Consider the following 27,313-nt stretch of genomic DNA (forward strand, 5'->3'; position numbering starts at 1 on the left):
ATTACATCACACTTAACAAGTGAAAGGACATAATTGATGACTGATGACATTTCAAATTACATTATTGTTGATGCCTCTGATAACACCATAGTCAAAGACAGTATAGAGTTACTGACTGTACACATGTGGGTCCATATCAGGGAGAAAGCGTAAGCTCTGGAGGCAAGTATATTTGTTCATGTTGAACGCTATGTGGTGCATCATTTACAAATCTCTAAAGTCCCCTTGTCCTGTATAGATGGCGAAAACATCTCTGTTTGTGTGGCGGCTAGCCAATCAGATTTCGCAGTACCGCAGATGCCAGCAGGAAAAAACTCCCTCTTGGCCAATCAGAATGGTTTATCTTTTTAATTTGCAGTACCACTAGATTACCGCAGGACTCCTGATGGACCAACCATCCAGATATCACTTATGTTAAAACCATAGTTTAGTAAAAACAGTTGAACAGATTTACACCTAATCAAAAAAAGCACTCTTGAACAGTAAAGATCTAGCTTTCTGTCAAATTTCTTGTAATTTTGTTCAGCCTTTTTTCCTCAAATGCTTCTTAAAATTTCTGTGGGAAACTGCAGGGGGAAAACATGTTTTTGGAATACCCCCTTTTCTCGGCCCGCATCCATGATGTAGTTTCAGATGTCATCAGTGATGTTATCATTGATGTCATAGAACATGTTATGAGTGATATCATATGTAAGGTCATAAGTAGCACATGACGAGGGTCCAAGTTATAGTTATTTGAGTTAACTATAACGGATACATTTCTGTGTATTATTTTAGTTTAAAATGTTACGTTTAAATAAAAATTTTCACCAAACAATAACATCACTTTACCGTGTCGTTATTCAGTGAAATTCGGAGGTTTGTTAAGGTAATGTAAGATATTATTTCCATACCTAACTATAATGTCACTAGTAGAAATGGGGGTCTCTAGTTGGCAGAAGTAGGCACCTTGTCCAAGCAGGGACCCTTCCTTCAAGTCAGGATAAGGGGATTAAACTTCTAAAATAACCCCTGCTCACTCCCTTGGTAGCTTGGCACGAGCAGTCAGGCTTAATTCAGAGGCAATGTGTAAAGCATTTGCACATAACACACGGTAATACAGTGAAAACACTACAAAAGGACATCACACCAGTTTTTTTGTTGTTGAAAAAAAGCCAGTATTTATCTGTATAAAACAAGACCAAAACAATAAAAATTCAACATACAGTAATCAAAATACGACTATTGCAAGAATAACCTTGAATTAGAGTTACTTGAAGTCGATAGTTCCGTCCGGGGCTATCACGGCATCATGAACAAACAAATCCAGCAGTTCAGGCCGACCTTGGTGTTGCGGGCCTACTATGGTGTCAGGAAGACCCGTCAAAACAGTAACTTAGAAATGCAGGGCCTCGTGGACCTTGTGATGAGATCCAAAGATGCGGCGTCCGAGGTCAGGGCAGGAGTCGTCGGTCCCTTGAAGTCACACGTGTTGCAGATCGAACTTCGTGAGGTTGAAGTCAGGAGCGCTGGCGTCGGCAGGTGTCGGGGCTGCAGTGCAAGTCTGCCAGACATCAGAACTGGAGGGACGCTGGTTACAGCTGCTGCACCAGCTCTCCTGAAACTAGGGGATCGCCCTCAGTGACTGGCCTCCTGGTATAGACTAGATCCCCCTCCTTGGGTTCACACATGCACCCTACCAGGCTCTGGGACTGGGTTTTGGGCACCCTGGGACTCAGTCCGTCCCAACTCCCTCTATTCAGGTACAGGACATGGGACCCCTCACCCATCCCGCTACACTGGGACCTATCTGGTTCACTCCAAACCTCCCCTACCATATCTGGTTGGGGAAAACCAGAGCCAACTCCTTTAGGATCACTCCCAAAAGCTTCTTCAGACCCTCTGAAATCAACAAAAGATCTGCCTCTGGTGCAATTTCCCTGGGGTCATAGAAATCACACTCCACTCGGTGTTGGCAGAGCTCTGGAAAACAGGGACTGAACATATGCTCTTCAGCATCCGAATTACACAGCCCTTCACATATGTCAACCAGACTACCTTCCTCCAACCATTCAATGCCTCCGAAAAGCACCTCACATCACCCTTGCAAGACTGCTTAGACCGAGTCTGACTGCTTCTGTCACTTAACTCACACTTCTGGGTAGTCTCCATACTCATTTACCAGGGCTTCTACCATGGGGGAACCCCTCTCCCTGCACTCCTCTTCTAGAGTCAGTAGAGTATCCCTCCCACTACTAGGAATATGACCCCTAGCCAGTTTCCCAATCCACCTCTTGGACCCTGTGCACCACTGGAGCTACCTCATAATCCTGAACCCCCTGGTGTATGTCAACCCCCTCCTTGAAGTAGCGCACCAAGTCTATGGCTATGTGTACGTCTCCCTCAGTGCTGGACATAATACTTTTGCTGCCACCATCTGTGCTGGACCTAGCCCTCCTGTTCTCCCAGTCCAGTTCCAGCTCCCTCACTTTGAGCTCATGAGCGAAAATCATTTCCCTTTCTTCCAAATCCAATTGACCTTTTACCTCCTCCATCTTCAACTTCTCGGCTCTCCACCGATTCTCACGCTCCTCTGGAGACAGAATAGGTGAGGGACTACTGCTGACTGACCCGGAGGGTACCTCCCGCCTTAACAGCTCCCGAGCCCTCAGCACATCTTCCCATTGAATTGGCTCCTCATTCTCCACACTAGGATCCTCAGAATGCCACTGGCATTCCTGGCTGCTACCCAGGCCCACAGTGCCTTATGTAGCTATTGCTTTTTGGTAAGGCCTCTAACTTGGATTTTGAGGATTTTGCAAACTGCCTTTAATTCCTTTATGGTGTAGGTTTCCAACCTATCCTCCTCAAAAAACAGTTCTAGGAATTTAACTGATGAAGCTCTTGACCGAGACCTGATGCAGTAGGAAGATCAAGTTCAAAACAGGGAAAGACAAAAATAGTTGATCCTAATCTCAGAACAGTCAAACTTGGATTTCTAAGTATCACTATTTAGCTCCCACAATTTTGTGTGCTGTGCTGGCAGTTATATATATACTGTCTCTCACTGAGAATCCCTGTTCTGTTTTCTTTAAAAAATCTACCTCAGCTCCCCCTGTTTATAACCCAGTGAGTGGTGTAACAAAGAATAGAAAGGGTATAGAAAAGATTAGTGAATTTGTTTTTTAGAAAAGATGGTGAAGAGGTATGGAGTGCCTCACGGAAGTAACACCATGGGAACCCACTGATAGGTTCTCACCAGTGGGCTCAGGTTCTCATCATCAGCACTACCAAACCATAACAGAAAACGTGCAATAATTGTGAAAGTTGATAAATCATGTGGTGAGTACAAAACAGTTGTGACGTAAGCGCTAGGATGAATATCACTAGTGCTCACTGTTTCTGACCCCTAACTAATAAAGTAGAACCTAATGCTTTGGGACCACCTCATTAAATTAAGAACGAGCTAAACAACCCCTAGCTATCCTTCTTTATTTTGTGCCGTGGGTCTGCTCACATTAAAAAGACACTCTGTTGCGTTCTATCTCCATAGAGGGCCAACATGTTTCATTGCCTACTGAATTTTATGGCAATTTCTTCAGGACGAGGGTCAGTTTTCACCACACTGCAGAAAAATCATGCGTGTATTTACCTGGGGGAACACATAAAAACACAAACAACACACCGTCAGTACAGCATTGGGGGATCTGCAGATCCCTGAACCATGTCCATTGAACACCCATCCTGCTGATGTATATTTACCACTTAATTGCCCCAACTGGGCATACTGGTGACCCCCTCTCAATTTAAGCGTTTATGTGGTCACATTCTATCGGTATGTCCCCTGGATTGCTTGTCGTCAGTCAAATAAAAGCACTGATAAATTTTACCCTCCGCTTCTTGTTATGTCTCCGGGATTGCATATTGATATATTATACACTTCACACTAGCATGATGGTAGTATGTGACCCAATCCTTTAGCATGATGGAATCACAATCCCGGGGACATAACAAGAAGCGGAGGGTAAAATTCATCAGTGCTTTTATTTGACTTGCAGGTTGATGACAAGCAGTCCAGGGGACATACCGATGGAGTGTGACCACATAAACGCTTAAATTGAGAGGGGGTCACCGGTATGTCCAGTTGGGGCAATGAAGTGGTAAATATATATCAGCAGGATGGGTGTTCAATGGACATGGTTCAGGGATCTGCGGATCCCCCAATGCTGTACTGACGGTGTGTTGTTTGTGTTTTTATGTGTGCCTCCAGGTAAATACACGCATGATTTTTCTGCAGTGTGGTGAAAACTGACCCTCGCCCTGAAGAAATTGCCATAAAATTCAGTAGGCAATGAAACATGTTGGCCCTCTATGGAGATAGAAGGCAACAGAGTGTCTTTTTAGTGTGAACAGACCCACGGCACAAAATAAAGAAGGATAGCTAGTGGTTGTTTAGCTCGTTATTAATTTAATGAGGTGGTCCCAAAACATTAGGTTCCACTTTATTAGTTAGGGGTCAGAAACAGTGAGCACTAGGGAGATTCATCCTAGCGCTTACGTCACAACCTTTTTATACTCACCACATGATTTATCAACTTTCACAATTATTGCACGTTTTCTGGTATGGTTTGGTAGTGCTGATGATGAGAACCTGAGCCCACTGGTGAGAACCGATCAGTGGGGTCTTATTGTGTTATATATGTTGAGTGGTGGGCGACCTGTTCCTTAAAACCCCTTCAGCTCCCATGAGATAATAAAAACAACAAGCATTGGCATAGCCAAGAGGTCTCGCCTTTGGGACCTTACAGGTGTTTAGCTATGCAACAGTTGCATAACTAAATACTTATAAGGTCCCAAAAGCGAGACCTATTGACTATGCAAAGCGGCCGTGCGGCCGCGAAAGTGAAAGTGATCGCGATCGCGATCACGATCAAACATCAAAGCGGCCGTCCAGCCGCAAAAGTGAAAGTAATTGTGGCAAAGCGCGGCGCGCGCGCCCGCGCACATGCACTGTAGCTCTAGGCTGGCCTGGTAGCACTTTTTGGAGCCCTCTCAATAAGTCTCGCCAGACCAGCGCATGCGCTGGGTCAGGCGAGACCTAAAAATACAGCAAAAGGGAAAAACCCAGTATGTGGTACGTAGTGGTCTGCGATATAGTATTAGTGTACACCAAACACTGTAGGTCAAGTGCAAACGCAAGTCCTATCCTCACTGCTGACAACCTGTGTTAGAAATGGGGATCTCTAGTTGGCAGAGGTATGCATCTTTCCAAGTAGGGTCCCTTCCTTCTTGTCAGGAGTAGGGAATTACACTTCTAAAATAAACCCTGCTCACCCCTTGGTAGCTTGGTACGAGCAGTCAGGATTATCTCAGAGGCAATGTGTAAAGCATTTGCACATAACACAAAGTAATAACGTAAAACCACTACAAAAGGACACCACACCAGATTTAGAAAAATATCCAGTGTTTATCTGTATAAAACAAGACCCAAATGATAGCCAACATACAGTAATCAAAATACAAATATTGCAGAAATAACCTTGAAATACAGTTCCTTGAAGTCAATAGCTCTGTCAGGGCTATAACGGCGTTGTGAACAAACAAATCCAACAGTTCAGGCCGACAGCGGCGTCGTGGGCTTGCTACGGTGTGGGGAAGAACCGCAAAACAGTACTTTGGAAATGCAAGGCTTCATGGACCTTGAGATGTGATCTGAAGATGCGGCGTCGACAGGCGTTGGCTTCGGTGATTGGGGCAGAAGTCATCGGGCCCTTGAAATCACACACTTTGCAAATCGAACTCCGTGATTTTGAAGTCAGAAGCGCCGGCGTCGGGGCTGCGGTGCGAAGTGCAGCGGTGCGGCATGCGGTGCCCTCAGGTCATGGTGCAGGCAGCGGCTTGGTGACGGCCTCCAGCGACTTCGGTAAGACCAGGGCTCTGGTGCGAAATGGAACAGTGCTCATTGCAGTGCTGGTTGGCCATTGTGCAAGCAGCAGCGGCGTCATTGCTGAAGCACTGTGGTCGGTAGACGATCTGGAGTTGATGGCGCCAGCATCAGTGGGCCAAGGTTGCTGTGTGGTACAGGGCGGTACATTGAGTAACTTACGAGAGGTGCCTCCAAACCATGCTGCCGGCAGCGTTGTTGATGTCAGCATGGAGTGACGTTGTTGGGGATACCAGGGCACGATGTGAAATGAGGCTGTGCGAAGTGCGGTGCCCTCAGGTCATGGTGCAAGCAGCGGCTCGTTGGTGGTGGTCGTCGGTGAGACCAGTGTTGTGGTGCGAAGCAGGGCAGTGCTCTCTGCAGTGCCAAGAGCTCACGGAGCCGGCAGCGGCATCGTTGACAGCGTCAGGTTGCTTTTTCTTCTGTTGCAGCACAAAACACACAGTTCTCAGTGCTGGTAGCAGATGGAATTGAAGTATTTGCTGTTCCTGAGACTTCTTGAACAGGGATTAAGCTCTACCTCAAGCCCTTGGAGAAACTCAGGAAAATAATTTGCAGAAAGTCCAGTCCTTTCACTGCCCAAGACAGAAGCAGCCACTGCAGGCCAACATAGCAAAGCACAGAGCAAAGTGGTAGTTCCACCTCACAGCTTCTCCAGCTCTTCATCTTGGCAGATTTCTTAGTCCAAATGAGTTCTCATGAAGGCTTTGTTTTCCCCGAGACTTCTAAAAGGAGGCAATCTCTACTTCGAGCACTTGGAGAAAACTCTCACAGCAGGGTGATGAAAGTACAATGCAGTCCTCTCCCTGCCCAAGACAGAAGCAGCAAGCAGCAGGCCAACACAGCAAAGCACGCAGCAAAGTGGCAACTTCTCCTGACAGCTTTTCCATCACTTCTTTCTGGCTGGCTCTTTAGTTCAGAGGTAATCTAAAGTTCTGGCGTCAGGGCCCCAATATTTATACTACTTTGAAGTTTTAGGCTGAAAGTCTCTGAGATCAGTGAAAACCAGTTCTGTCCTCTCTAGTCCAGCTTCACTACAGAAGGGGGAGACAGCATTGTGCAGAGCCGACACAGTCCATTCAGGTACTAGTGGAAACTCCTCCCAGCACTCTAAATGCAGAAAGGTATATTCAGCCTGGCTCTGAGTCATCCAGGAAAGGCAGGATGTAGGAGAGTAGGATCTGCACTTATGTTGCCCCCACTTTTTTTCTGATGATAACACTGGTTTCTGGCTATAGTCTGGCTGGGACCCTGCTAATCAGGGCCCCAGCCTCTCTGTTATCTCTAAACAACTTGGAGTGCATATTAGATGCACTAGTGATTGGATACTGTGGTACCTTATGAGCCCCTAGTATATGGTACCTTAGGTACCAAGGGCATAGGTACTTCACAGGCCTACCAGGGGCTGAAGCATGTATTATGCCACCCCTGGGAAGCAGACTAAATCTGACACCACAGGCTTGATACTGCAGCCTGGGTGAGGTAGTGTTAGCACTCCTCACTGAGATATAGGTTCCCTATATCTCTCCTTACACACACATATAAACCTATCAGTCACCCCTGAGGCAGGCACTATCATTCCTGAGGGCAGGGTGCTTGGTTTCCATGTGAGGGGGTGCCTCTGCCTGAGCAGGGCCCCTCTGCAGCTTTCAGAGTCTATTCTCTGTGGCTGTTTGTGGATGCGGTTAAACCATATACTCTTAAGTGCATTATAACCTTGTGGTAAATGCTAACTCTGGGATAACTGCATCAAAACATATCGTGTTTGGTGTCAAACGCTTTGGAATCATACCCCCACACCAGTAACTGGTGTGGGAGTATGATCCCAACCTTCTAGAGGGATAGACATGTACCCACTGTGGAAACACGGTAGAATCCTGAAGAGCCCTGGCATCACAAAATGGATGCCACCAGCACAGACACTGGGCTGCCCTCCTGCTGCTGACAGAAACTCGCAGTGGAGGAGGCCCAACAATAGGCATCCTGTCACAGGGAGGTGTAACCACCTCCCAGACAGGATTTAGAGTATTGGGGCTGGGTGGGTGCACTCCTAGAGTGCTTTGAAGTCCTGCACTGGGGGAGCAGTAGGCTCCTCTGTGCATATGCTAGCTCAAACCGGTTCAGGGGCTACCTACCCCTGCTCTGGCGCGAAACTGGACAAAGGGAAGTGGGTGTAGCCACCCACTCCCCTGACCCTCCCATTGAAGGGATCATAGAGCTAGTCCCTCCCTTCCTTGTAGTATAAGTTAGGGAACCCTTGCCATTGCAAACTAGATATCCCTGGACGACGCTCTGAAGAAGAATCCTGGACCTTCGATGTTCCACTACATCTGGAAGACTGAAGAATCTCCCTTGGAGTCAAGGAGTGACTCCCCTGCTTGGCAGGCACCAAAACTTTGAATCAACGGTCGCAAACTTTACCGCCCCCGCCCCCGCCGGAGTCCGAAGTCCCTGCAGCCCCAGAAGTGGATTTCCTGACTTCTCTAAGGCCACCGTGAGTCCCCAGTGACGCTGAAGCAAGTGGACCCCACGAGTGGCGAGGAACAGCACTATTTTCAAGTGCAATCCCTTCACAACGTTCTACGAACTTGTGCATTGGACCACGTATGGTCCAAGCCTCCAGCAGGACTTCCACCGAAGATCAGAGGTCTACCTCACCCCAAGTGACCGTGGGCTCCTGTTGAGTGAATCCTCCCAAGGCGTCTTTACGATCCCTTGCCGGCTAGCTTGTGGGTCCCCAGAAGACTTTTCTACAGAACCAAAGGGCTCCCCTGGTTGCTCCAGGCCTGCCCTGACTTACCCTTGCTGGGTGAGTCCCTCAGACCTTGCTGGTCTGCACCGCTGACTTTTTACACTTTCCACAAGACTTGCTGTTACCAAAGCTTGTTGGCTCCAATCTGGTCACCGACACCGCAGTAAGCTGCAGACTTTATGAAACACACCAAATCCAGCTCCTGGTCATCATCGACACCTCCTGGACCTTGTGGCTGAAGAGTCAAGACACCCGTGATCACCTGAAATCACCCGACGACTGTGGGCATCCAGCTTCCTTGCCCCGGGTCACTGCCAAGTGACTTTGAACACTGTCTCCCCTGCTTTCAGGTCTTCTTTCTTCTGAATCCAGCCTTGGATTCCACCGGACACTTCTCCTGTCTTCACAAGCAGCAAGTCTTCTTTGGCTCCCATTGAAAACGACGCCGCGACCCGACACCAAAAGACACCTATGTACCCGGCTTCCCTGGGTGAGGTAACTCCAGCACTACGGTGCTCCTATGTGTGTTGTGTGTTGGCCCTCTAACTACTTACCCTGTAAGTGACTTGCTTGTAGACTTTCCCGAAGTATCCTAAAACTTTAAAATTCCAACCGCGACTTGCTCCATTGAAGTCTATTGGGATCCGCGGCTGTGTTCTCACACTGCATGCGTCTCCCGTGGGACCTTTACTTATCTGCCTTGGGTGGATTAGTGAGGCCCCAGCGCTTCTGAAGGCCCTAGGCCTTGTCCCTTCTCAAGTAGATATTCCTAAACCTCTTTTTTAGTATATGGTCTGGTACGCCCCTAGGGCCCCAGCCATATTTGTGCTTAATTTGTTGTGAAACATTGATTTGTGCATATGTTCCTGACTTCTTTTCTCATAAAGAGATTAGTAGAGGGTGGCTAGTAATAAATACATATATATTTTATATATATATACCTGTGTGGTGTCCTTTCATTTAGTAATTCAAGAGATTATAAGGTAAAACAAGCTGCTTTACATTCCTCTAAAGACTTAGCCTGAAGGCTGCTCTCCACAGCTACCACTAGGATAGCTTTCTTTAAAAGGTTGTCTTAAACCTATCTACCATAAGAGTCGAATTGTACTGGTGCAAGGTGGCCACTTTAACTAGTGACCAGCATATACCAGGCCAACTTCTCACATTGGTGGGCAGCGTGTGGGATTACAGCTTGGCATTGCTTTACCAGAAAATCTCATTTTGAATTACTAACTGAAAACCACTATAGGTACTCAAGGTACATATAAAGTCAAGCTTAGTGTCAATAAGTTCTCCTGAACTTAGAGCTGTGTGTCAAGGGATAGCACACCCTTTCTACAGCTCGGATCAGTAGGCCACAAACTAGTGTAGGTAGCGCAACACTGCACAACACTAGAATGTCCTTAAGGGGTGGAGCCAGTGGGTCCACTCAGCCTCAGTATAAGGACATGACTTTCATTGACTTGAAAGCCATGTGTACTGCAAGGCACCTGAAGCTAGGACAGAGTCCCTCCACACTACACCTGATAGATCTGCTGACAGCAGATGATCTTAGATTAGCTCTAGGAGCTAATAGGTCTGAATCAGGGGGTGGGTCAATTACAGTCTCTGGGTCAGATGATGAAAATCAAGATGACCTGGACTCTGTGGTTGAAGGACCAGATCCACAAGGATCTGAAAAGGACAGAGGAATGCTCCCTAAGAGAACTGACAGAGTGGAAGAGAGGCCTAGGTCCCATTCTTGGGAGTCTGACCACTCCTGTCACTCTGGCAGAGAATCTGTCCAGCAGAGGAACTCACACCTTCCTAGAAGGGAGACCTCCTCTAAAAGAATGTACAAACTGCTGCAGTATGAGGAAGCAAGATTTGCCCTCAAAACCAAGCAGTTGGCATTAGATAGAGAAGCCTTTGAGCTCCAAAGAGCTTCTAGAAGAGAGGGTTTAGAAACCCCTGGTGGCAGCAACAGTGTCCCTAGAGTCAGAGAATACATTCCAGACCATAGAACCTCTCCAAGGTTGTTCCTCCCTACCAGAGTGGGGATGATATCCATAAATGGATGACTGCTATGGAAAGGGCCTGTAGAGTACAACAGGTCCCCCAAAAGCAGTGGGCAGCAATCTTGTGGCTCTCCTTTTCAGATAAAGGTAGAGGCAAGCTCCTCACTGTTAGAGAAGAGGATGCTGATGATTATGAAGTCCTGAAGAGTGCACTGATAGATGGGTTTGGCTTAACCACTGAACAGTACAGGTTGAAGTTCAGAGACACCCAGAAAGCACAGACTCAGCACTGGACTGACTTTGTAGATTGTGCAACCAAGGCTCTGGAGGGTTGGCTGGTTGGTAGCAGAGTTACTGATTTTAAGGGATTGTATAATCTTATGATGAGAGAACAGATCCTTAATAATTGCCAGAACCAGTTGTTGCATCAGTACCCGGTGGACTCTGATCTGACCTCTCCCCAAGAATTGGGAAAGAAGGCAGACAAATGGGTCAGAACCAGGATGAGGCAGAAAACCCAGAAACAAGGGGGTGACACCAAGAAGCAAGATCCTAAAGGCTCTGAGAAAGGTGGGGATAAGTCAAAAGACCAGAAGTCTTCACAAGGGCCCCAAAAATCTGCATCTGGTGGCGATTCGCAGTCTAACAAGGGAAAAGGCCAAAAGAAGCCATGGTGCAAATTCTGTAAACAGAAAGGGCACTGGACTTCTGACTGTAACAAGTCCAAAGACCAAACCACCACTACTCCTGCCACTAAGGCATCTGTTCCCCCTAGTTCAGCAACTGGTGGAGGTGGTACTCAGAATAAGGGTGTAGTAGGGTTGACCCTGGGTTCTAAAGTGGACTCTGGCCTAGTCAGAGTACCCACTCAGGCATTGCTGATTTGTGATGGAGACATTGATATGTCCTTCCTAGTGAGCCCCGGTAATCTGGGCAAATACAAACAGCAGCCTGTAATAAATGGCAAACAGGCTTTGGCATTTAGGGACACAGGTGCTAGTGTCACCATGGTGGCAAGGGATCTTGTGGACCCTGGACAGATCATCCTGGGCGAAATGTACCAGGTCACCAATGCAAGCAATGTCAGGACCAACCATAGTCTGGCAGTTGTGAATTTCTCCTGGGGAGGGGTAACTGGCCTCAAGAAGGTAGTAGTCAGTGCAGACCTCCCTGTCGAATGTCTATTGGGTAATGATCTAGAGACTTCAGCCTGGTCTGAAGTAGAGTTGTGGACTCATGCTGAGATGTTGGGCATACCTGCAGAGGTATTTGCTGTGACCAGGTCACAGGCCAAAATGCATCAAACTGAACCAGCTCTGGATCCTGAAACTATGGACCAGGTGCTACCCAAGAAGAGGAGCAGTAGGGTTAAGGCAGTGCCTTCCCCTCTGTCTCAGATCACAGATTCACCTCTTGAGGGAGGAGAAGCAGATCCTGAAGAAGGAACTGCACCAGAGGGACTTGAACCTGATCAGGTTGAGTTCTTGGGGGCAGGGGGCATCTGGGCACAGATTTATCCTGGTGGTAGTGGATCATGCCACCAGGTACCCAGAGGCAATTCCCCTGAGGACCACCACAGCCCCTGTGGTGGCAAGAGCCATCATTGGAGTTTTCTCCAGAGTGGGTTTCCCAAAGGAGGTCATATCTGACAGAGGTACCAACTTCATGTCAGGATATCTAAATGCAATGTGGAAGGAGTGTGGTGTAACTTATAAATTCACTACTCCCTATCACCCACAATGCAATGGGTTAGTTGAACGTTTCAACAAAACCCTTAAGGGAATGATTAAAGGCCTCCCAGAAAAGCTTAGGCAAAAATGGGACCTTTCACTTCCCTGCCTTCTGTTTGCATACAGAGAGGTTCCACAGAAGGGGGTTGGTTACAGCCCATTTGAACTTCTGTTTGGGCATCCTGTAAGATGTCCATTATGTTTGGTGAAGGAGGGCTGTCAGTTACCTCTCAAACAGGATGTGATGGACTATGTACTTGGACTCCGCTCCAGGATGGCCGAATACATGAAGAAGGGAACTAAAAACCTGGAGGCCAGCCAAGAACTACAAAAAACTTGGCATGACCAAAAGGCTGTGCTGACTGTGTACCAGCCAGGACAGAAAGTGTGGGTGTTGGAGCCTGTGGCCCCAGCAGCCCTCCAAGACAAATGGAGTGGCCCCCATACAATTGTTGAGCAAAAGGTCACCTATCTGGTGAATCTTGGAACTCCATGTCAACAGAATGAAACCATATGTTGACAGGGCTGACATGGGCTTGCTCATGGCAACTGATGAGGAACAGGAGGAGGAGAGTGACTCTCTCCCTGACCTGCTCTCACAGAACCCTGATGATGGGTCAGTAGATGGTGTTGCTTTGGCAAGCAGCCTCACTGACCATCCGCAAACTGAATGCAGACAAGTTCTGCAACAGTACAGACATATGTTTAGCCTGACCCCTAGTCAGACTACCTGGTGCACCCATGAGGTGGACACTGGGGACAGTCTGTCTGTCAAGAGTAAAATCTACAGGCAACCTGACCATGTCAGGGACTGTATCAAGACTGAAGACCAGAAATGTTGGAGTTAGGTGTGATTGAGCCTTCAGATAGCCCTTGGGCTAGTCCAGTAGTCCTTGTGCCCAAACCTCATACCCAGGGTGGTAAGAAAGAAATGAGGTTTTGTGTAGACTACAAAGGCCTCAATGCATTCACCAGGACTGATGCCTACCCAATTCCCCGGGCAGATGAACTGATTGATACTTTGGCCTCAGCCAAGTATCTAAGTACATTTGACCTAACAGCTGGCTACTGGCAGATCAGGTTAGCTGAGGATGCCAAGGCCAAAACAGCATTGTCGAACCCTAGTGGGCACTACCACTTAGTGGTGATGCCCTTTGGATTGAAGAATGTACCTGCCACTTTTCAGAGGTTGGTGAACAAAGTTCTGGCAGGGATGGAAACTTATTGCTCAGCTTATCTAGATGATATTGCTGTCTTTAGTTTCTCCTGGCAGGATCACCTGGTCCACCTCAAAAATGTTTTGGAGGCCCTGCAAAAAGCAGGCCTCAGTATCAAGGCCACTAAGTGCCAGATAGGGCAGAGTCAGGTTGTGTACCTGGGCCACCTTGTAGGTGGAGGCCAGGTTCAGCCTTTACAGAGTAAAATCCAAACCATCATGGAATGGGTTGCTCCAACCACCCAGACACAGGTGAGAGCCTTTTTAGGCCTGACTGGGTACTATAGGAGATTTGTTAAGGGATATGGATCTATAGTGAACCCCTTAAATGATCTTACCTCAAAGAAAATGCCAAAAAAGGTTCAGAGGACAGCTAGCTGTCAAAAGGCATTTGAAGACCTAAAGCAGGCCATGTGCATTGCCCCCATCTTACAGAGTCCAGAATACACCAAAAAGTTCATTGTCCAAACAGATGCTTCTGAGATGGGTGTGGGAGCTGTACTGTCTCAACTGAATGATGAAGGTCAAGACCAGCCAGTAGCTTTTATAAGCAGAAGGCTGACCCCTAGAGAGAAACGTTGGTCAGCTATAGAGAGGGAGGCCTTTGCTGTGGTGTGGGCCTTGAAGAAGCTGAGGCCATACTTGGTTGGCACTCACTTCATGGTTCAGACTGACCACAAGCCCCTCCTATGGCTCAAACCGATGAAAGGTGAAAACCCAAAACTTTTAAAGTGGTCCATTTCCCTACAGGGGATGGACTATACAGTGGAACATAGACCTGGGACCCAACATGCCAATGCAGATGGACTCTCAAGGTATTTCCACTGAGAACATGAAGACTCAACTGGTCAAGGTTAGTTTAGTGTCCCTGCGTTTGGGGGGGGTTGTGTAGGAGAGTAGGATCTGCACTTATGTTGCCCCCACTTTTTTTCTGATGTTAACAATGGTTTCTGGCTATAGTCTGGCTGGGACCCTGCTAATCAGGGCCCCAGCCTCTCTGTTCTCTCTAAACAACTTGGAGTGCATATTAGATGCACTAGTGATTGGATACTGTGGTACCTTATGAGCCCCTAGTATATGGTACCTTAGGTACCAAGGGCATAGGTACTTCACAGGCCTACCAGGGGCTGAAGCATGTATTATGCCACCCCTAGGAAGCAGACTAAATCTGACACCACAGGCCTGCTACTACAGCCTGGGTGAGGTAGTGTTAGCACTCCTCACTGAGATATAGGTTCCTTATATCTCTCCTTACACACACATATAAACCTATCAGTCACCCCTAAGGCAGGCCCTATCAATCCTGAGGGCAGGGTGCTTGGTTTCCATGTGAGGGGATGCCTCTGCCTGAGCAGGGCCCCTCTGCAGCTCTCAGAGGCTATTCTCTGTGGCTGTTTGTGGATGTGGTTAAACCATATACTCTTAAGTGCATTATAACCTTGCCGTGTTTGGTGTCAAACGCTTTGGAATCATACCCCCACACCAGTAACTGGTGTAGGAGTATGATCCCACCCTTCTAGAGGGATAGACATGTACCCACTTTGAAAACACGGTAGAATCCTGAAGAGCCCTGGCATCACAAAATGGATGTCACCAGCACAGACACTAGGCTGCCCTCGTGCTGCTGACCAAAACTCGCAGTGGAGGAGGCCCAACAATAGGCATCCTGTCACAGGGAGGTGTAACCACCTCCCAGACAGGATTTAGTGTATTGGGGCTGGGTGGATGCACTCCTAGAGTGCTTTGAAGTCCTGCACTGGGGGAGCAGTAGGCTCCTCTGTGTATTTGCCAGCTGAAACCGGTTCAGGGGCTACCTGCCCCTGCTCTGGCGCAAAACTGGACAAAGGGAAGTGGGTGTAGCCACCCACTCCCCTGACCCTCCCATTGGAGGGTTCATAGAGCTAGTCCCTCCTTCCTTGTAGTATAAGTTAGGGAACCCTTGCCATTGCAAACTAGATATCCCTGGACGACGCTCTGAAGAAGAATCCTGGACCTTCGACGTTCCACTACCTCTGGCAGACTGAAGAATCTCCCTTGGAGTCAAGGAGTGACTCCCCTGCTTGGCAGGCACCAAAACTTTGAATCAACGGTCGCAAACTCTCCCGCTCCCGCTGGAGTCCGAAGTCCCTGCAGCCCCGGAAGTGGATTTCTTGACTTCTCCAAGGCAAGCAAAGCGGCAGATGGGGAAAAAAAGGCCTCTCGGCCAATTGGATTGCTATATTCTTTTATGTTGCGCCCGCAGGTCTCCTGTGAGCTTCCCGCAAACCCCAAAACTACTAAACAGATTTATACCAGATCACAAAATCCTGCTTTCTGGGTAAATATCTAGCCAAATGTGGTGTAATTCCATCCAGCTGTTTTGGCTGCAACACTGTTTAAAATCCCTACAGAAATCAAATGGGGGAAATTGTGTTTTGGGACCTCCCTTTTTCACAGACCCTGCTTGACAGATCATCCCAAAACTTTCCTGGAAGGCACTTTGGTGGAAAGTTTTGTGAATAATCTTCAAAAGTGCCAAATTTATTAGCAAAACATAAAATCCATTTCTTATGGTAACTAGGTCCTAACCATAACTACACAGTGATGGCCGCCACTTTGTAATATATATACATATACACATACATAACGCATACATTCACATAACTATTAGTGCTGTGCCAAGTTCAATTTCCTTATTAATGCCACAGTACAGTGAAACTGGCAGGAGAAAAACTGTTCACTGCCTCGCAGAGCGCTTGTAACAATGACTTTATATAGGAAACCAACTATGCGAAAATGTATTAGGCCTCTCAATATTATTTTACCTCAAGGGCTTGAATGTAATACTTACAAATATCTTGTATCTGTTTGAGTTCAAATAACAAACAAACGAAGAGTCAAACATGTCACAGACAAGAGGTATAAAATGTATATATTATATATATATATATTCACTTAAAAAACCACAGGTTTCAGGCACGTTATAGTTAGAGATTAGCATTTAAAAAACCTTAGAAATTCACTGAAAAAACCATAGGTTTCAGGGACGTTATAGTTAGTTGGACATTTCATTCGTACAAAACCATAGAAATTTCCCCTTTATAGTTAGTTTAGCTAACTATACCTCGCGCCCCCGCAATGCACTGCTGATGACCTCACATATTACATCATTCATGACATGGTCAGTGACATCACTGATGACATCACTGATGACATCTCAAATGACATCACTGATGACATCATCCAGTGACTGTGTGTTTCTGTAAAGTTTAAATATGTATAATATATATAGGGAAAGGCGTATTGAAGAATGAGTGGGTGTATAAGTGTCTGAATGGATGATTTAGTAGGTGCGTGACTGACTATAAGTGAGTGATTAAACTTATCTTACTGTATGCATGGGTTAGTGAGTAAACTGTGTGAATGTCTGTATCCGTCTGTCTGTTGGTGTGTAAGCGGCTGCATGGGTTTGCGAATAGCTACATGAGTGTCTATATGGGTAATTGATTGGTTGTCTGAGTATCTGTATGGGTGCCTGAGTGTTTGTGTGGGTGGGGTGTGTGTGACTCTGTACATAGATGTTACTAAAAAATTGTAGTTTCAGCTTAGTTCTCTTTAGTTCTTAAAGTGCGACACTCTTAGTTCAATGTACCTTTAGATGCGACACGCAGGGCAACGAAAGTGTTGCAAGGACGGTGATGCGTTGAAGATTTTGGTGCAAAGAAGTAAAGACGTGAAGATCTTCCTGATGCGGCACGCTTCTCCAATGTTGCGAGGGATCTCAGCTCGATGCGTCAGCTGCAGCGGCGACGCCCTTCCATACTAAACTCAAATTTCTACCATGTTCCCTGAGTGAGTTAGGGTTATAGGATGTAATAATCAAACTGCCCATTCTGGCCTATGGGGAACAGCTAGCCTTGCAATAGTGAAAAACGAAAATGGCTGTAATTCACTATTAGGACATGCCACACACACCAGGGCATGTCCTACCTTATACTTACAATGCACCCTGCCCTTGGGGTGACCAATATGCAGAAAAGGGAAGGTTTAGGGACTGGCAAGTGGGTGCACTTGCCCAGTCAGCATGGCAGTACCAGACTGCACACAGGCTCTGCAATGGCAAGCCTTAGACACACTTTAACAAGCTGCTTCTGTGGGTGGCACAACAGTGCTGCAAGCTCACCAGCAGCATTTGGATTACCAGCCCTGGGCCTTCCTGGTGCACTGTACTAGGGTCTGACAGGTAAACCAAACCAGCCTATCATGGAATCACTAAGCCAGACATCAATTTACAATAGGGAGAGCATATTCACGTTAGCACTGATCAGCAGTGGTAAAGTGCCCAGAGTCATAAAACAGCCAATAACAGGTCAGAAAACATATAGGAGGAAGGCAAAAAGTTCAGGGATGACCCTGCAAAAAGGGCCAAGTCCAACAATTCCATTCTTACTTAACTTGCTGCTGAATGTGAGATACCATTCCTCAACTAAGGAGGTGAACCAAAGGTTATTTCCAAATCGTCATCCTCATTCAAAACAGACCTCACACTCACTCTTTCTGCTTCCCCTTGATTCAGAACTGGATGACCTAGAACTGATAAAAACGAAATGAATCCAAAATTACATTTCAGCTGATCGGCTTTTCCCTTACACTGAATTGGGTTACAGCCCGCTATCCGCAGATAACGTACAGTTACAGAAACTGCAAATGCTCCAAGTTTTCGCAGTCCAACCAGTGATCTCAATAAGCTATGTGACAGGTATCAAAAAAATCCAAAATATAGATTTTAAATATAACGGCCCACAAGAATGTACTACGCATTGTATTAAGCATACGTCTGTAGCCCTTTTTTTGAGGGAGTTGGGGGGCTTTATATAGCGCAAACTCGACCCAAAGGTATCAGAGCGCTTTACATGAGCACCAATTGCGTTACAGACAGACACATTCATTTTGTTAGGCACGAGGAGATTAGATGATTTTAACATAAGTCAGTTCACTAGGGCACTTGGCTATAATGGACCTTAGAGATATGTAAGTGTAACGGTGAGGAGATTAATACAAATAGTTCCAGTAAGTTGGTACAACATTAACAACTATTATTAAGACACACGTTTATTAGTGTGGATTACATAAATTCTTCTTCTTCTCTTTCTGCTTCTTCTTCTCAGTATTATTATTATTATTTGTAGTAGTAGCAGTAGTAGAAATAGTAGTTAGTGATGATAGTTTGAGTAAAACTGTATTATGTAATCAAAAACAAACAAAAACATTTTTGACTACGTTTTGTGTCATAAACTTACATATATAAAAGAGGGAAAGTTGGCAGACTGGAGTATCTTGTGGACTATGTTTGGAAAGGGCTGGTGGTCTCGCTCGGCTTGAACTAGCTGCTCCTCCATGCATGTGACGTGGTGGCCCACCATTTTGACGAATGCCTACAAAACAAAAACAAATGAAGTAAAAATGAAGAAATGTTCACATTAGCAATCACTCAATGCCAAGTGTGAATTACAAAGCAAATCTGTTGATAAACTGGAGGTTCTTGCCAAAATACATGTTAAAAACAAACAAATTAATTGCAAGAACTACCCCAAACAAACCATAGTGTTATTTTACTTTGTTTTTATGTTCTACTCTCAATTTTCTCAAAGCCTCATTCACATTTAATAGCACTTTTAATTGCTTAATGAAAACATAAGGTCCTCTGTGTTCAAGTGTTTCCAATTTTAATTTCATTTTAGTTACCAATCCTGCTTGAATTGGTAAGTGGAAAAAAATCACTAACATCATTTTGTCGGCACATGCATGCAAGGTGCACTCTTTTACAAAATTATGTAGGTGGTAGCGTCAAGGCCTTTAATGGAAAATAGATTTTCTTGGGTTCTAAGGTGAGGAGATAGGAAGTTCCAGGTATGTGCAAACACCTTCACCTTCACTTCACTGACCTATCACTACGTCGTCTGCCATTACATCACCCAACTTAAGTTATCTATAGCAGTTTACGAGTAAGGCATAACTATTTAAAAATTAGATATGGGTAGCTTTAAAAAAAAATGTGAGGGTGGGGTAATGTTATGACAGATGCTGTAATGGAAGGGATAGAGTGTTGCAAAGTTTGGTTGTTGCTCAAGTAAATTGATTCAATGACAGAAAAGATTTGGTACTTGGAGTCTCTAAAAATAATTGATTCAATCCAAGAATGTGGAATAAAACATTTCATAGAAATAAAGGCCGCACTTGTTAAGCTACCAAACAGTAAAATCCAGAGGGATTTCAAAACAACCAATAAACATGCAAATAATCTCCACTGAGTCAGGGTTGCGTCACTTGTTTGATGCAGCCCCGACATAAAATGTATTTTGAGTTTTACTAAGCCACGCAAAGCCTGATTTATGTGGTTTACTAAATAGCATAGAGCTGTCTTGCATTTCTTTGCTTCTGGCCTTGTGCAGAACACATACAAAGTGAAACGTGCTTCTAAGGATTGTTTTTGTGCAGGAAGGTGTTCCTTCATGGTCAAAAACTATCATGCCAGCAATGCAGGTACCCTTGCAAGGGTGTCTGCTTTGGCACTAGGCAACTATGATTGCATCAGTCCGAGAAGAGAGCGGAACAGCACCATATCGCTCCCCTTCAAGCAACACAGCCCAACAACTTGCTTTGCTGCATTGCGTGAAACATTAGTCAAATTCACCATCAATGTATGTAAATCGGTCACATACTCATACTAGATTTGAGAGTAATGTGACTCAATGAGATCAACTGTAATAGTAATGCATACTCTAAGCGTTCAAGGGAGGTGAAAAGCGCTCTATACAATACCTATTAAAAACAATACTCTAGCATGAGCTATATTTTACTGTGTTTCCAAAGTTTCTCAGTGACTGTGGAATGCACGCAATACAACCGTATGGTTTGAAAAAATGTGCACTGGCCTAAACATTACAAATTAGAAACTGCACCCTACCGTTTTACTTTAAATATCTCTAGCATTCATGGAACCCGTTTAACAGTCTCCTACAAAAACAATTTTTCTTCCCTGCCCCTTTTATCACAGCTAATTTTACCTTTACCAAATTGAGTGGTAGCGCTTTTTTTATTCGAACAAATTCTTGCCCTTTAATAATGGCAAGTAGTTGTCCAGCAAAGCTGAAGTGGGGCACTTCTTAGATTCCAGGGGGGTTATATTACACAAGTGCCCGAGGTCATAACGGGCGTTTGGGCCCACTTTGCCTATCCATGGGGTACTTTGGTAATGCAGAAGGCTCCGCAAATGCTTGTGTGGTCCCTTCTGTAATACAGATGGTGCTGGCAAACATATAGCGCTATCGTTGGAGGGCATTCCCTCATTTGCATGGGGGTGTGGACCCATGCAAATGAGTGACTCTCTTTAGCTTTGCGCCTGCGCATATTACTGATGTGAGTGCAGAAGCTAACATGCGTTTATAAGGCGCATTGAAAGTGTGTCACATAAAGGTGGCGCACTTTCAGAGCGCCTTTCTGAACGCTGCCCTCTATAGGGATGAAAGGGGGTCCCATGAAGCCTCAGACATCCCCTTGCACTCACTGCACCCGCCTGCAAGAGGATCTCTAATCCCTTTTAAAAGAGAAGGCGGGTTGCCAACTGCACAGAGAAACTCAGAGTAGCTTTAAAACAGCAGCTCCGTACTTCTCAGGAATGCACTGCCCTGGGGGCAGCGTTCATTCGCAGCTGCCCGAGGGCAGTGCACTCTAACTGACAGGGCGGTCTTTCCATGTTTGCACCTGACACACATGCTTTAAGGTGCGCCGTGGCGCAAACATGGAAAGTGCATTCTATCTGTAATACGGACCCAGAAGAGAAAATCAACGAACAAGAATAATCATGAATAGAACTGCCAAAGCTGTGTTATATTATTGGTATTTGCATAGTGCACGTGTCACAATGATGTGAACACTTAGCACATGATGTATGGATCTGCTCCTGTGTGATTGCAGCCTTCTGGGATGTCTTACATGGGGGTTACTAGGCAACCTGCCATGTCTGAGGTACACTTGCAGCACAGCTCTTAGAACCTCAGGGTTGGAAAGGCATGGGTGGCTTGTATGTGGAAGGTCAGCGTGCAGAACATGCAGAACATGCAGAGGTGTGTGACTGTCAATGCAGGGCAGAGGTCAAAGTGCATTAAAAATATGGGAACTTCAGCGCCACCAAAGGTCAGTGCCTGGAAACAGGACATGGACTGGTGTATGGCAAGGGAAAAAACGGTGTACGTGGCCCGTGGATGTCCTCGAAAATGGATACAGTTATGGACTAAATGGAATGTATACCGTGGGAATATATGTGAGCCCCCACTGGCCCCCTCCCTAGAAGAACAAGCAATGCTTAGTAGTCCCAGAACTAAGACAGCATAATAGTGTGAATACGCTGTTACACAACTGCTATAATCTGTGACCAACACTGTACCTTGCGGGAATAAAATGTACGCTTGTATGCCACTGTCTTTTGTTATTTGTTTAATAAAAAGATTTAAAAAAAATAAAATATATATGGGAACTGTGATACTGCGCGCAATTGGGGCAGGGTGAGAGAACGTGGGGACGGAGTCTAAAGCATAACTTAAAAAACTAAATAGTCTGTAATGTTTTTCAATCTTTCACCCTCAGGTAACTGCATATAAAATAATGCAAAACTTAAATGAAAAATTAATGCAAGTTAAGTTAATCATTGGGAAATAAATCCTAGTGGGTGCAGTGGAGAATAGTAACTTTTGTACGTTTTGTGCTAGGAGGTCCCAGTCTGTGACACAAGCACTGTGAATATGCTAGTCATTATTTGGAACGTGCTTACACACAGTATAAGATAGGTTGCTATAATATGTACAAAAATAATTTTAAGATTAAAAAGGGCTTCCAAAATAAAGATTCTAGTCATACCCAGACTGTAAGAAGTGCAAATCTTTTTATAACTGTCTTTTAAAAGCACTTACTTCACAGCTCAGCTGGTAACTCTCTTGCAACACCATTCAAGAGGATTAAATCTGTGTCACAAGGAATCTTCAAGTGATCCCATCAATTAAAACCAATAACGGCTTCCAAGCACCCATTACATTTGCAGATTGGCCAGTAGGGCACTTTTAGATTTCTTTACGGCAAGCAGGCACCCGGGAGAGAAGGCTTGTTTGGCTGTCTGTCCCTCCCTCGGTTTCACTGCAGAGGAGACTACCTGTCTTACATTTCGCTGAAGCATTTCAACTCTCGGAAACAGGTCTCTTATCATAAGAAGTAGGGGAACTGTTTTTATTAAATTTAAAAAGTTTGGGATCCCGCCTACATCGATAAGTGGAGTAGGGGCACGCAAGGCATATATATATATATTAAGGAAAATTGGCACTTTGAAACCGCTTTTGGTTTAATTTCTGGACAAACAACGAAACAGTGGTCCGTACCTGTTCTAGAATCCCACTGCGACATTGGAGGGCCAGGAAAATATAATCTCTCTCTCTTTCCCCCTCCCCACACCCCTTGGAAGTCGCCAGTTATAGTTAGGACCTATTTTCCATAGGAAATCCACAACATTCTATTTGGAATAACTTTGGTGCCCCTTGACGAATGTTCGCGAATTTTTCAAAACTTTTGGCCTGCGCCGGTCCGCTCCTATCCTGAAAGTCTCGGGATGATTCGTGTAGTGGGGGCTGAGAAAAAAGGGGGGTCCTAAAACATGTTTTCCCCATGCAATTTACCATAGTTGTTCATTAGGATACTGTTGAGAGGCAGAGGCCAGGGGCACGGACTCTGAAAATTGAAGGCAGGTAGGAGGGTGCAGAGGCAACAATTTGACCACACTGGGCAGGTAGGAAGGGCAGTGGCAGCACAACAGACTATGGAGGGCAGTGGAAAGGGGGGCAGGGGCAACAAACCAACAATACAGGACTGGCAAGAGAGGCTGTGGCAATATAATAGACCATTGTGAGCAGAAGGAAGAGGCAGTGGTAGTACAACCATACATGCCAACAGACCCGATTCAGCCAGGAAACGTCCAATGTTTTTAAGCTCAAATGGGCTTTATTTGATCCGTCTCCTGCCTACAATCTCCTCTTTTTCAATGTAACTCAAAGGGGAAAATCAATACCCCAGTTTTTTTTCAAAATCTCCTTCGTACCAAGTTCAAAATTTTCGCAAGTATGGTACCTTGGATCATGGAAGGCAGGAGGAATTGGGGTAGGGACAAGGACTCGGATAACAGAGGACAGGAGGGACATGGAGAGGTGCACCAAACTGAACCTACAGGGCAGGCATCAGGGTTTGCAGCAGCACAATACACCACACAGGGCATGCGGGACGGGAGTGCAGCACAACAATCCATAGAAAGCAGTAGGGAGGGGACAGGACCATGCACATGGACAACAGAGAACAGAGGGGAAAGAGGCAATGGTAGCTAGCTGACCATAATGGACAGACAGGAGAGAAAGCTGCAGCATAACGGACCATAAAGGGCAGGAGGGACGGATCAGGGGCATTACAATGGAACAGACAAGCCAGGAGGGAGGGAATAAGGGTCTGGGGGCAAGGGGGCAGGGCAGGAGCAGCAAGATGACCATGGAGGTCAGGCAGGATGGGCACTAGAAACAAGACACACCATGGAGAGCAACAGTGAGTCTATGATGGCATACACACAGACCATGGAGGGAAGGTGGGCGGGGGTCAGGGGCAGCTAGCTGACCACACAGGGAAGGTGGGAGGGGCCGTGGCAGCGCAGAAGACCATGCATAGCAAGCGGGAGGGTTAGTGGCAGCACAATGGCTATGATGGGCAAGAAGGAGGGTGCAGGGTCATGCACAAAGGACCATGGAGGATAGAAGGGAGGGTGAGGACCTGGGCACAGACAAGAGAGTTCAGGGGAACGGCCTCACAACAGACCGCGCGGGGCAGGCAGGAGGAGCAGTTGCAGCACAACAGACCAGGGAGGGCAGAAGGGTGTGGCAGTAAAATGGACCATGGAAGACCGGAGGAAGGGGATAGGGGCATGGCATGTGTGACAGGCAGGGTGGAGGTGGCAGGGACAGGTTACAGTCATCTGACAATGCTAGGCAGGTGGGAGGGGAGTGGCAGCTCAACAGAACACTCAGAGTAGATAGGAGTGGCAGGTCCATGGAACATGGTGGGCAAAAAGGATGGAGCAGGGGCATGCACAAAGACATCGGAGGGTAGGGGGAAGGGGAATAGGGGCAATAAGCTAAGCACAGAGGCTAAGCAGGAGGTCAATGATGGGGCAAAGAATTGGGCAATGGAGGGCAGGAGGAGTGGACTGGTACATCATGCTATACGGAGGGCAGTGGCAGCACATCAGACCATGCATGGCAGGAGGGAGGAGGCTAGTCCATGGATTCAGACAACAGAGGATAGGGAGGAGGTGGACGGGGCAGCAAGCTAACTGTTCAGAGAAGGTGGGTATTAGGAACTTTATTGTTTTTAAAATGTGTGTCTGTGCAAACTACTTAAAATATGAACAAGTATGCAGCATGATCTTACTTTTATTCAGGAAGAAGAGGATGTTTGTGACTGTGACTCCGGGCTCACTTGGCAGAAACACCCGCTGACCCTCCACCCCCCATCGCAAAATGTAATGCCCGTGAAAAGGGTAGGTGAACGCAGTGTTATATAGAACATAGTCCACGATTGAAAATGAAAACTAGATATAGTGTATGGTATAAACTATGCACCAAAAAGTGTGATATAAGATGAACCGGGGCATGAAATATAATATGAAATACATTGTGCGCAATGACAGACTCATTGGAGAGCGCGAGATAGCACAGGAACTAACGCGTGCTATGCGATATGCGCCTTGGAGTGTAATATGCACAGGGCAGTGTTGTGTAACCTAACTAGTCTCTAAAGTTGTAATATAAAATATGTGCTGGGGAGTGTAACGTTGCATATGCACTGTGACAAAGATATAGATCCCAGATTGTAATATGTAGGGTATAGCGCTGTGCGTTATAACATAGGCATCGAGGAAGGCACGTTAGATGGGGCAATATAACCCGTGCGAAGGCAAGTGTGGCATGACATATTCACGGGGTGGTGTTACAGTGCACATGGGCTAGAGAGTGTCATAGCATACGCACTAGCTGGTGGACTACAACACAGAGGTGTGTGGCACTCGGAGGGCACTGGTGGGTGTAACACAGCATTGGGCTCAGCCAGAAGCACGCTGTGACTCTCAAGTGAGGTTCGTCTCCTTTCCAGAGAGTAAAATAAAAAGTATTACACATCCGGCGGTGGATGTGTGTTTTTATTAACCGTGAGGGGGGTTTCTTGCATAGTTTTGGTTGAATTTTCGTTGAATCCCCTTTGAATGGTTTGGTGTGCGTGTGTATTAAATGTGCCCGTCAATAGCTACCCATGTTTGTATAAATAAACAACAAGGGTGTCTACTTGGAGAGTACCCACCGGCGGGGGCGCCGGGATTAAGCACGGTAGAGCGTCAGACACGTCAGAGCTTCACTAGCAGTGTAAATACATTCCACGTGGATTCATTGTGTGCATAGTCGCCTTTTAATGAATATCACGCAAATCGTCATGGTGATAGGTACATACAGTTTGTCCAGCATGTCCTAGGTGTTTGTATAAATATATATTTTTTTAAAATAATAAAAAACAAAGGCTGGCCCCGGGGGATGGGGTCCCCGGGTCCATAAGTGGCCCGAGGAGGGGGGCAACGCAGCCCCCCTCCTAAAGAATTTTTTAAAAAGAAGGCCATGCCCCATGGGTTGGGGTCCCCGGGGCCGATTAAGGCCTTGGGAGGGGGGCCACGCGGCCCTAGTCCAAATATTTTTATACTCTGCAAACGCGCCCCCTGGCGAGTTGTAAGTTGGGGAATTAATTCCCCTTCAAAACTGAGGGTCCCTGAGTGCCAACTAGCCCAACAGGTATCTCCAGTATGTGCCAGGGAGCTGCGTTGCAGACAGGTGTTCTGAGGCCACGCCCCTTTTTACACTTCTCTGCAACGCAGCTCTGTGGCGCTTACTGGAGGTACCTAGTGGGCTAGTTTGACCCTAGGGACCCTTAGGATTCAAGGGGTCTTAATCTCTCAACTTAGAACAGCCACAGGGCGCGTTTACACAGTGGTGAAGGGAGGGGACGGGGCCTGAGGTGACGTGTGCAAACACGCCCTGTGGTGCGTTTTAAGTTGGGGAAATAATTCCCTTTCAATCTTGAGGGACCCTGGGGGCCAACTAGCCCACCAGGTGCTTCCAGTAAGCGCCACAGCGCTGCGTTGCAGAGAGGTGGGGCAGGCCGTGCCCCTTTTTACACCTCTCTGGAATGGCGCTAACTGGACGTACCTAGTGGGCTATTTTGCCCATAGGGACCATCAGGATTGAAGGGGACTTAATCTCCCAACTTAAAACGGCCACAGGGCGTGTTTACACAGTGGGGAAGGGAGGGGATGGGCCCTGAGGTGACGTGTGCAAACACGCCCTATGGCACGTTTTAAGTTGGGGAAATAATTCACCTTCAATCCTGAGGTCCCCTGGGGGTTAACTAGCCCACCAGGTGCTTCCAGTAAACACCACTGAGCTGCGTTGCAGAGAGGTGGTCCAGGCCGTGCCACTTTTTACACCTCTCTGCAACGCAGCTCTGTGGCGCTTACTGGAGGTACCTAGTGGGCTAGTTGGACCCTAGGGACCCTCAGGATTCATATGAACTTAATCTCCCAACTAAAAACGGCCA

The 27,313-nt window shown here is 46.5% G+C and overlaps 1 protein-coding gene across 1 annotated transcript in view; it reads right to left on the reverse strand.

Moving 5' to 3' along the window:
• Positions 1-27,313, reverse strand: part of BCAS4 (breast carcinoma amplified sequence 4) — a 1,043,638-nt gene that overhangs the window by 78,620 nt on the left and 937,705 nt on the right. Inside the window, exon 6 of the mRNA XM_085614557.1 lies at positions 18,898-19,032. Within this exon, the coding sequence (XP_085470683.1) occupies positions 18,898-19,032 (135 nt within the window). The remainder of the gene's footprint in view (positions 1-18,897; positions 19,033-27,313) is intronic.

This window comes from Triturus cristatus, chromosome 7 (genome assembly GCF_964204655.1).
Source record: "Triturus cristatus chromosome 7, aTriCri1.1, whole genome shotgun sequence".
In the NCBI taxonomy this organism is placed as follows: Eukaryota; Metazoa; Chordata; class Amphibia; order Caudata; family Salamandridae; genus Triturus; species Triturus cristatus.